The sequence below is a fragment of the Erythrolamprus reginae genome, chromosome 2, assembly GCF_031021105.1.
Source record: "Erythrolamprus reginae isolate rEryReg1 chromosome 2, rEryReg1.hap1, whole genome shotgun sequence".
NCBI classification, from domain to species: domain Eukaryota; kingdom Metazoa; phylum Chordata; class Lepidosauria; order Squamata; family Dipsadidae; genus Erythrolamprus; species Erythrolamprus reginae.
Genome location: NC_091951.1, coordinates 207,105,432 through 207,116,926, shown reverse-complemented (window position 1 = coordinate 207,116,926; position 11,495 = coordinate 207,105,432). Strand labels below are relative to the sequence as shown.

General features: G+C 41.8%; 2 protein-coding genes across 6 annotated transcripts in view; one reads left to right on the top strand and one right to left on the bottom strand.

Annotated features, from left to right (window-relative positions):
* Positions 1-766: 766 nt before the first annotated feature.
* Positions 767-8,923, top strand: SPC24 (SPC24 component of NDC80 kinetochore complex). The gene is made up of 6 exons (XM_070741489.1): positions 767-874; positions 2,565-2,763; positions 3,663-3,807; positions 7,329-7,421; positions 8,111-8,187; positions 8,648-8,923. The coding sequence occupies exons 2-6, from the start codon at positions 2,592-2,594 to the stop codon at positions 8,752-8,754; spliced, it is 594 nt and encodes a 197-aa protein (XP_070597590.1). The 5' UTR covers positions 767-874; positions 2,565-2,591; the 3' UTR covers positions 8,755-8,923.
* The window catches only part of KEAP1 (kelch like ECH associated protein 1), a 20,940-nt gene continuing 18,345 nt past the window's right edge, over positions 8,901-11,495 (bottom strand). For all 5 annotated transcript variants that reach the window (XM_070741484.1, XM_070741487.1, XM_070741486.1 and 2 more), the window contains exon 6: positions 8,901-10,928. In XM_070741484.1, the coding sequence (XP_070597585.1) occupies positions 10,762-10,928 (167 nt within the window). In that variant the 3' untranslated portion in view covers positions 8,901-10,761. The remainder of the gene's footprint in view (positions 10,929-11,495) is intronic.

Sequence of the window (11,495 nt, the reverse complement as noted above, 5' to 3'; positions counted from 1 at the left end):
TATGTATCACTAATTCTACCTATTCTACCATTATGTTCACCATCATAATTGTTTATTACGGCCCTGCTGTGTTATTTGAGATTTTTTTAAAATATAAAAATTATAAGTTATTAAAACTATCATCTAATTGTAGCCTTTCTTCGTACGATAAAGGCATACTGGATTAGCAGGATTCTTTCTAATTTGGTATCTATACACATAGCTGAGGATATGCAAAATTTATGCAAGCCCATCTCTCCTTTCAGGTGTCCTTTTAAGCTTTTAAACAGCAGATCCGTGAGGGGAGGTGGCGCCCTCTGTCGTCTGTTAAAGGTTCTTCTACTTCACACCGTTCTTCCTTTCAAAATGACTCATTTGAGTGGGAAAGCTGAGATTAATAGGCGCATGCGCACAAAGTGGGCGGGGAAAGTCGTTAAGCACACCCGTGAATCATACTGTTAGACGTATGAAAATGTTAAACGGACTCAATTCGGCGAAAAGAATGAAAATTGCTATAGCTTTTGCTCCTTTTCAAAATTAAAACTGTTATAATCTGTACAGAAGATGAGCTGCATCCCCATGTCAGCACGAAAACCCCCGCTCTGCTTTCAAATGGGAGCGTCGAAAAAAATAAATTGCAGCAGTGCGCACCTCTTGACTTTCCTATTTCTTGGAAACCCGGGGAAGCACGTAGTGGCGGATTGCGCATGCGGGATAGAATTTTTGAACGCGTCCATTTTGGGGGGGTACATGATGCGGGTGACCAATCAGGCCCCTGCAGATCTTGACGGCAACCAATAGGTGTGGCGTATTAAGGGCGGCAGGATTGGATTCGCCTGGCTCGGCGTCGTTGGGTGAGGAGTGAACGGCTTGCACTGGAGCGGGCGATTGCACGGTATGGATTCTCACGTACGAGCTTTCTAAGTCCGGGAGGGAAGCCGTCGCTCGGAGCTTGTACTAATTGCCCAAAATTCAGCTTTGGCGCTGTACTGGAAGTGCATGCCAATAAGGAGGTCGCTTGCCTGCTTGGCTTTTTTCATAGCCGGTGCCATTTGTAGTTAAACCAGACTTTTGTTTTGTATATAAGAATCCCCCTTTTAACTTATTTTGTTATTTATTTTATTTGATTAGTTTATATATCCCACTTTTTCGTCCTGGTGCCCTTTACAGGTAGTCCTCTACTTACGACCACAGTTGAGCCCAACATTTCTATTCCTAAGCAAAACGGTTGTTAAGTGAATCACTGCAATTGTCAGTTAGTAATATGGTGCCTAAATGATTCTGGCTTTACATTGACTCTGCTTGTCAAAGTCACAAAGGTGGATCGCATGAACTGGTTCACTGCAACTGTCATAAATGCATACTTCCGATGCCAATTGTCCAAATTTTGGTCACCTGACTAAGGGGAGGCTGTAATGGTTGAGAGGTTGATCTGATGGTATACTATCAGGATCCAGCCACAAATGGCATACATGGTTTAAACCGTTGGTTTTAAATTGTTTTTAAATTGTTCTGTTAGAGATTGTAATATTACAATTGTATGCTTTAGGGAGTTGGGCAGCATACAAATTGAATGGATGGATAGATTGATGAATGAATGAATAAAAAATGAAAAAAAAATGGTCATGTCACTTTTTTCAGTGCTGTTGTAACTTTAAACAGTCATTACATAAATGGTTGTAAGTCAAGGGCTACCTGTATATCCCATCTTTTGTTCAAAAAAAGGAAAAGGTGTACATAGCATCGTATTCTACATTTATTGACCATAGCAATATTTTCAGGTTGGTAGGTAGATAGAATGGTAGGCCAAAGTCACCCAGTGGGTTTCCATCGGTGAAGAAGATGGAGGACACGGAAAAGCTGTTCAGCACTTTAACCTATACCAGTGATGCTGAACCTTTTTTCCCTTCGGTGCCAAAAGCATGTGCACACACACTATCGTGCCCACATCCATAATTCAATGCTTGCGAAGGGTGAAAATTGCCCCCCCTGCCCCCCCAGGCCCTCTGCAGGCCAAAAAAACACCAATTTCCCAACTTCTGGTGGGCCTGAGAGGCCCGTTTTTCACCCTCCCCAGGCTCCAGAGGCTTCCCTGGAGCCTGGGAAGGGCAAAAACGCCCTCTCTATCCCCCCAGAGGCCCCCTGGAAGCCAAAAATTCCCTCCCAGCGCCTCTGCGAGCCCAAAATTGGACTGTGTACATATGTGTGCTGGACCTGAGCTAGGGCAACAGCTCGTGTGCTGGCAGATATGGCTACACGTGCCACATGTGCCATAGGTTCACCATCACTGACCTATCTTAAACTTACAGTGAGCATATTTTCTTTGAAAACATAAATATAGATAAGAAAAAGTTACAAACCCGAGAAAGGATCATAAAAAAAAGTGTTTATAACTTTGTTTTACCAATGAAAAATCAAGAGCAAAACCATGAAAATAAATGATTAACTTAAGTAATTCTGATGGACAATTTTCTGAAATAAAGGATTGTCATTTGTAATAAAGGGCATCTAGTGTGTAAACTTGGTAGATATTCACTTTTCCTTCCTAAAGAACCATGCCTTACTAAGATTCCCTCAAACAACAGGATTCTTCTCTTAGCTTGAAACTTTAAATGGCTGCTGTCAGTGAACGAATTGAGGAGATGGAAAAAATGAGAAGGGAGATTCTCACATTGCTGACAGAAGGCAAGGCGGTGGACATACTGAAGCACAATCTGTCCCAACAGGATAAAATGATTGACAAGCTCTTGGATACCCAGAAGACCACAAAACAACTTATCAAAGGTACTTTTTGACTTTTCTTGACTTAAACACTGCAGTCAAGACCTTGTTGGTACTTTGGTCATTAAAGGAGGAAAATAGTTTGTGCATGGTGCATACTGCACACCCCTGTTGTATATTTTATGTATTATTTTCCGCAAACTAGGGTTGTCAAATTAATTAACTAATTCAAGATTATGAGAACTTAGTATTTTTGGAGATCATCAAATTGAAGAAAACTGATAAAGTGTTTCAAAAATAATTGGCTGCATTGAAAATAAGGCCCAACCTGATGAGAGAATTTGTAGAATTTTGTTGAGTATTTTAATAGATTATGCGAAAGAAAACTAATGTTGAAAATTCAGTTTTGCCAACCAGCTATATTTTAACTGGATATATATCAGACCTGGGTAAGGGGCGGCCCGCGGCCTGCATCCGGCCCGCCTGCTGTCTGTGACCAGCCCGCCCGCTATCTGTGATCGGTCTGTGGAGGTCGGGGTCTGCTCCAGTGCGAGGATGAAAGAGCTCACTGCATCTGCCGGGACTCCTCCGGTTCCTGCTTTCCTGATGAATCATGAGGAAAGCAGGAAATGGAGGAGTCCCTGCAGACGCAGTGAGTTCTTTCATCCTCGCACTGGAGTGGACCCCGACCTTCTACCAAGAGTGGCCGAGCACAGAAACCACGCAAACACTCCAGGGCAGTGACTGTGGTGCACCGTGTTGCCGTAAAGCAAACAATTAGGGGTCTGTAGAGTGGGTCTGGGTGTTTAGGTCAGGTCACGGTCTGGATCTTTACAGTATTAGGTAGAACTGAGTTAATTATATTAGTCCAGCCCTCTAAAACCATCCCAATTTCTCATGCGGCCCCATGGCAAAATGAATTGCCCACCCCTGATATATACTGTATTCTGCTTTCGCTGTAGAGCTCATGATTACAGAGGAGAAAGTGGCCCAGAAACTTTCTGACAGGGAAGAGGAGTTGAAGGCAAATATCCAAAAGCTGCAGAAAATTGAACAAGAATTGCTTCAGACAAATGAAAAGGATGAAAAATTGAGGATCGATACTAAATATCCTTTCATGTTGGCTTCTGGTGAGGAGCTAAGATGATCTAACTCTCTCCAGACTTCGTAGGTCTGAAACTTAACACTTAATTACTTTTCTGAATTGTACTGTTCAAGACATGATTGGGTGATTTTCTAGAAGCTTATTCCTCTCATTGGAATTCATATCTGGAACAAACAAACTGCTTTTTAGGTGACATAATTAATTTCTAGAAAAATTGCCAGTCCATCTCCAGAATCGCTACACTGATGTGGTCCAGAGAAAAATTGTAGGATGGTGGTATATTTTGCACATCCTTACTCTAAATGGTATCTCCTTTCTAAGCCATATATAATATTGTAAAATATTGGACCACGCCAGAGGTGATTTGAGAACATACATAAGGGAAAACTGGATTTATTTTTAATAGCCAACTCTCTCCCTCTCCCTCTGTCTGTCTGTCTGTCTGTCTGTCTGTCTGTCTGTCTGTCTCTGTCTGTCTGTCTGTCTGTCTGTCTGTCTGTCTGTCTGTCTGTCTGTCTGTCTGTCTATCTATCTATCTATCTATCATCTTTCTAGGCCTCCCTTCTCCTGTGGACTCAGGGTGGCTTACAAAATAAAAAACAATACAAAATACAAGATATAAAATTATAAATCCCAGACTTAAAACCCAAATCTTAAAATCCCCAAAATTAAAGGATTCTAAGCTCATCCCAATCACACAATCACAGTCATACTATCAGCTGGAGCAAAATGTCAACGCTCAATGGCCCTAGGCCTGCCAGGGCCAGAAGGGCCAGAAGGGTAGGGAAGCAGTGCAAATCTCTGGAGGGAATTGATTCCAAAGGACCGGAGCTGCCACAGAGAAGGCCCTTCCCTTAGGCCCCGCCAGGCGACATTGCTTACCTGACGAGACCTGGAACAGGCCAACTCTGTGGGATCTGACCGGCCACTGGGATACATGAGACAGGAGACGGTCCTGTAACTACTATTCAATAAGTGGAATGTTTGGAGCCTTAGATTTGTGTTAGATCCCAAAGTCAATGTACTTTGGCAGACATCAGCATAAACAGAATAACATACATAATCCACTAGAAGCCTATATGTTTGTATGCTTTACCTTTTAGCCCTGTTCAACTCTTGGCAACGTTATAGGCAAGTGATCTCCGTGCTACCCAGAGGTGGCTTTCTCTAGGTTTGGACCGATTCTAAACCAGTAGTAACTTGGTCGCCTGGGTCACTAGAACCGGCAGTGATCTAGGCTGCCACACCCCCGAGCCGGTTCTCCCAGCAGAGCCATTGGTGCCATCATCTTGGGTTTTTTTAAGTACCGTGTGCATGGCCACATGGTACACCCCTTAGTAAACCAGCAGCAGAAGAAACCATAACCCACGCCTGGTGCTACCCTGTTAAGCACAAGTTCTTTCAATTATATATTCATCTATAATGTATCAGATTTGACATTATCAAGGCAGTGTGTTCTTTGCTTGCCCCTTCTTCTTTGTCTGCTAACCAATCCTAGCACATTGCCTTCCCATAACATGCATAACATGGCCAAAGTAAAGCAATAAAGTGGTACCTCGTCTTACGAACTTAATTGGTTCCGGGATGAGGTTTGTAAGGTGAAAAGTTTGTAAGACGAAACAATGTTTCCCATGGGAGTCAATGGAAAAGCGATTAATGCGTGCAAGCCCAAAACTCACCCCTTTTGCCAGCCGAAGCGCCCATTTTTGTGCTGCTGGGATTCCCCTGAGGCTCCCCTCCATGGGAAACCCCACCTCTGGACTTCGTGTTTTTGTGATGCTGCAGGGGAATCCCAGCAGGGAGCCTCAGCGAAATCGCAGCATCACAAAAACACGGAAGTCCTCGAAACCCCATCTCTGGACTTCCGTGTTTTTGTGATGCTGCGATTTTGCTGAGGCTCCCCTCGCTGGGAAACCCCACCTCTGGACTTCCGTTGTCAGCAAAGCGCCTGTTTTTGCACTGCTGGGATTCCCCTGAAGCATCGCAAAAACACGGAAGTCCGGAGGTGGTGTTTCCCATGGAGGGGAGCCTCAGGGGAATCCTAGCAGCACAAAAACGGGCGCTTGGCTGGCAACAGAAGTCCGGAGGTGGGGCATTCCAGTGGCAGCGGCTTGGGTTTGTAAGGTGAAAATAGTTTGGAAGAAGAGATGAAAAAATCTTAAACCCCAGGTTTGTATCTCGAAAAGTTTGTATGACGAGGGGTTTGTAAGACGAGGTATCACTGAATTATGATTTTAGCTTCTAGTGTTATGTCTGGTTTTATATGATTTAACACCTCTACTAGTTACTGTTAGTCAGAAGCTGATATAATAGCACGTATATTGCAAAAAGTACTGGCAGAGAAAGGAATAAGTGCTAAGAAGCACAGACAAAAAATAGTTAAAATGAGTTCCCTTTATCCAAACTGCTATCTTTTATGGTATAAACTCCTAGAAAAAGCAGGTGGTTTCTCCTAAATCAACCATTATTTATCCTAATAAAGTACTGTACGCAGGAAAGGGTGATGTAATGTATGTAAGACTGCATGGTGAGTTTCTTAGCTATAAAATTTTATCTGTTGTTGAGAACACCTTATGACCAGAATTCAAAGATTTAAAAAAATTACCCTTTATCCCAAGGAAGGACAAGGAATCCCAAGGAATCCTGTTACCTTGGCATTAAAGGTATTTCCCCCGTGTTTCTGGTGTCATGAACAGAAAGCCCAGCATCTGAGCCACCTGAAAAGGTCTTGTTGGCTTCACAGAAATTGTGTCCTCCATGATAAGAGTCAGCATAGCTCTCAAGATGTTGAAACCAGTAGTACAGGTAATTCTAGTTTACGAGCAGCCTCTAAATGACCAGAGTTACTTTCGAGGTGATTGAGATTTACAACTGATCCTCAAAATTCTGATGATAGAATTTCTTATTGGCCAAGTGTGATTGGACACAAAAGGAATTTGTCTTTGGTGCATATGCTCTCAGTGTAAGCCACCTACCTTAACTGTTGTATATGTATATAAATAAATGCTTCTCCATTTTTTGTCCATTGAGTACTATATTTTCTAAGAATCTTCCTGGCTTGTTAAAATTGGTGCTCCCACAGGATTCCAACCACACCTGCCATCTATAAAGTTTACTGGGAGTAAGAAAACAAAGACATGTTGTTCTATTAACTATCTACTAAAATCTACTAATTAGATTTTGCTTTAGTTAATTTGAAGTTTGAAAATAAAAGTGAACCAATGAACAATTCCATGTATGGCTTCTTCAAAAAGACTAAGCAATTTGTACTTGTTCATTGGGAGCACATCACTTAACTTTTCTGCTCAGATTTTGATTCTGTTGCAAAAGAAAACACCAATGATGAGTTGGTGCAGAAGTGCACTTTGGACAGGGATTTCCAGGCACTTATTTTGAAACATGGTCCAGGTAACACAGCACCATTTCCCACAATATGGAAGCTATTATTGATGGAGCTCTGTTATTATTAAGAGCTCTGCTATTTTTGGAGAATTACTTGGATTCCTTCACTCTCACAATATACTGAATTAAGAAAACAGCTGGAGACTTTGAGAGAAGAAAGCAGGCAGCAGCAGCAAAAAGCACTAGAAGAAACTGAAAAATCTATGACAGCTATGTGAGTAAAAATCTTACCTAATCATTTTCATTTGCAAAAGGTGAATTACAAGACTAGGCTACTCCACTTGGTTATCTGTTTCCTTTATGCAAGTAATTTGAGTTGGACAGCCAGATAAACGTTCTAAATTTTTAAAATGATCAAACCATAAAAAAGCTATGCTAATGTGTGTTATTTTCCCCTCTTCCCAAATTTCTTTTTGATTTATCAAGGAGATACGTGTAGTTTGACAATTTTGCTTTGACGTTATGAATATACATTTGTGGACACTTGTAATTAGTTAATGCATGCATTATCTTTGGAACACTTGCATGTTTTTTAAAAAAATGGGACAATGGGAAAAAGAAAGTCCTCAGTTCAACAACCTGTTCATGAAACCTCATCAAGCTTCAAACATTTATTTTGTGAAGATAATTTAATAAAAACTACTCTAAACTCTTACTACTATCTTTGGGAATCGATATTGACTATTTTGAGACATCCTGCTTTGAACAAAAAGCAATGCAGCACACCAGGAAAAACACTGCACAGCCAGCTTTCCCTTGCTTTGCATTTTCTAGATTCATTTGACACGAGGCCTGTGAATCATTAGCCAACATAGCCTATGAACAGTTGTAGTTATGAACAGTTGTAGATATTGATAGGATCTGCACCAGAACAAGCAACTCATGTCTTGTTATGTCTTCCAGGTATCTTGTACATCTTTATTATCAGATCTGCCAGATTGACTGGGACTATTCTTGTGAACCACCTCTGATCAAAGGAAGTATCCTTTTGTAATGTCTGAATTCCCGGGAGGGAAAGAGGGTATTCCAGAGAAGCCAGATACCCTGCTATTAATAGTTTGAAGGCGAAAGAGAGTGAAGACAGCTCCTCCCTAACAGCTCCCAGAGTTTATGTTTTATGCTGCAAGTAGTTTCCTTTAGTTTGGAAAGACTTCTTCTATAGATGAAGAACATAAAGGAAACTGCTTAGAACAGGGCTGTCAAACTCATGTCCTGGTCTGGATTTGTCAGGCGCTGGCCACGCCTATGCAAGGTTTAGCGAAGGGGGGGGGAGTCCTGATAAGTCATGTGACAATACGACTTTAATACCCCTGGCTTTGAAGAATCTTAATGTGTCTTTTTTGGTTGTGGAGCCTGATATGTTCCATTCCATGGAACTGGGGGTTGGATCAGGGAAGAAACTCAGATAACATTTTTCTTAACCATTTTCTTCGTTCTCAGCCCATTATGGACCAGATATTGCTCAATCTATCAATCTTGACAGCAGCCAACATTCTCCTTGCTTTATCAGTGATTACCTCTGGAACCTGGTAAATACATCATGGTGAATAAAGAAGCTTTTGGCAAACAGTAGATAGTATAGTAGACATTCCTAGGAGCTAAATATATTTCAGTGGCTCATTCTGTGTTATATGCTTTGGCAGAACAGTATTCGGAAGAGTATTAATGGAATAATACAGACTGAAGCAAAATAAACATTAAAACTAATCACAAAAAGTGTTTTATTCATGTGAGAACAACTTAAAAACCAGTTTTCCTAAGAGGATGTACCACCCACAGGTAAAGGGGGGGGGGGACGCAGGTAGCCATCTGGGTAAGCCCTTCCTTGTGGGATAATAGAAAAGCAGCATAGGCAAAGGTCCACCTGAGGTTTTCAAGTTGTAATGATCAGTGTTCATATACAGTGCATTCAGAAAGTATTCAGACCCCCCCACTTCACTTTTGTCAATTTTGTTATGCTGCAACCTGTTTATATATTTAGCAATAACATTACCAATAGCATTTAGACTTAACATATCAGCTTCTGGTGTTTTTACAACCCTCTCTACAGAATCAGCCAATTGCCCCCAACAATCTGGGTATTACCCACCTTGGAAGGATGGAAGGCTGAGTCAACCTTGAGCCAGTGGTTAGATTTGAACTGTGGAACTACAGCTAGCAGTTAGCTGAAAGTGCTGCACTCTAACCACTGTGCCACCTCGGCTCTTGTTGTTGAAATTCATTTTGTCCTCATTAATCTATACTCAGCACTCTATAACAACAAAGTGAAAACAGAATTTTAGAAATGTCTGAAATTTATTAAAAAGAAAAAACCTGAAATATCACATTGGCATACGTATTCAGACCCTTGGCAACAACACTTGAAATTTAGCTCTGGTGCCTATTTCTCTTGATGGTTACTAATACTTTCCTATAGCTTGATCTGGGTTGAGGGAAAGCTGAGTGGAACAAAGTACCTCAATGAAAGCCTGTTGCACAGCGCTCAGGGCCTCAGACTGGCCTTTCCAACATAACAATCGTAAGCACACAGCCAAGACAACAGAGGAGAGACTTAGGGACAGCTCTGTGAATGTCCTAGCCCAGCCAGAGCCCTGACTTCAACCCTACTGAACATCTCTGGAAGGACCTGAAAATGGCTGTCTACTAATGGCCGCCATCCGACTTGACTGAGCTTGAGGGGATTTACAAGAAAGAATGGCAGAAAATCCCCCAATCCAGGTATGCAAAGCTTGTTGCGTCATACTCAAAAAGACAAGGCTGTAATTGCTGCCAAAGGTGCTTCAACAAAATACTTAGTAAAGGATCTGAATACTTATGCCAATGTGATGTTTCAATTTTTTTCTTTTTAATAAATTTACAAACATTTAAAATTGTCTTCACTTTGTCATTATGGGATACTGAGCGTAGATTAATGAGAAAGAAAATGAATTTCAATAACTGCAGAATCGGGCTGCAACATAACAAAAATTGACAAGAGTGAAGGAAGTCTGAACCCTTTCTGGATGCACTGTACCTGTGGGTCAGCAGTCACAGAGGAATGCCCACAACTTTCCCCCTTTCCTCACCTGCACCAACTTGACCAGCAAAACATTAACCTTGAACTAGTCGCCAAACTCCGAATAATAGACATTTCTAAGAAGGGCTCAGGGCTGCACTATGTACAAAATACTTCCACCCATCCTGATTTGAAAGTCCTTCCCTGAAGGTCCATTCACTGCCAGGGGCCAGAAAAGAGACAGACAGTGTGAGTCGAGCTCTCCAGAGAGGCTTCCTTCTTCACTGACGCATCTATCCCAAACTGAGGCAGGAGCAGCATGGAGAAGCAGCCACAGATTTACTGTAGTGGCCTTCGTGAAGCACAGGGCATGAGCCGTTCTTCATTGTTGCCTCAAGGCCAGTTCAAATGGGATTTAAAGCATTTCTCATCTTTTTGGCACTTTTCCTTTATTCTGGCAAAATGCAACTTGCAGTAGGTATTTCATAATACTGAATCTTCTCCAATTCGTTTTTTGCTCTTCCATTTGAAGGGAAGTGGAACACATTCCATGTTACCATTAACAATGGCACTTTTGCTGCTCAGTTTGCTTGCAGCATGGCTCCATGGTAATGGCCACGCCTACCCCACTGCGGCCTGATGTCATACAGGTTACTTCAGTCCAAGCATCTGTGGCGGAGTCGTAACATTCAACGCTGTCCAGAAATGTTTGTCCATCATAGCCACCTGCAGAAAAACAATCAGCAGTTAACCAAGAGAGGCTAGACTAGAGGCTACCTTGAAGGCCCTTGGCTGAACTTTCAACCATGCAGGACAGCTTGGTACTCACAGTACACTTTCCTGGGTAGAAAGTAGCTCTATTTGGCAAAAGGTAACAGCCAGCCATGTGGAATCTCAGCAACAAGGAAAAGAGGGTAGAAGAGCCTTAGCCATAATTAGCATGCAAGACTTCTAGCTGGGAAACCTTGTTGCTTTGCTACATCCATTATGTGTTCTGAAAGGTGACGTGTATTTACTATGCTGAAAGGGGCAAAACTTTGATGCCATCATACAAATAAGACTATAAATGACCCTGCACTATAATTATTATGTGATGTTGTTTCCTTGTTTTTTTGATAAAGATTTCCAAGAGCCTGGTGTTTCAGCAGATGGAAACACTTCAACATTTACATGGGGGAATCTTACCAAAATTGTTATTTGGAGATAGGAGTGTGCATACTAATCAGAAACAGCACTTCTACACACACCTGCACCACTGATTTCAATCCAGTGCATCTCAATGTAATGTACTCA

Excerpts from the sequence above, each read along its gene's own strand:
- SPC24 (XM_070741489.1), top strand. The coding sequence starts at position 2,592 with ATGGCTGCTGTCAGTGAACGAATTGAGGAGATGGAAAAAATGAGAAGG. Across the intron at positions 3,808-7,328 it reads AAATTGAGGATCGATACTAA|TGAATTAAGAAAACAGCTGG; the intron begins ATATCCTTTCAT and ends CTCACAATATAC. Across the intron at positions 7,422-8,110 it reads GAAAAATCTATGACAGCTAT|GTATCTTGTACATCTTTATT; the intron begins GTGAGTAAAAAT and ends TATGTCTTCCAG.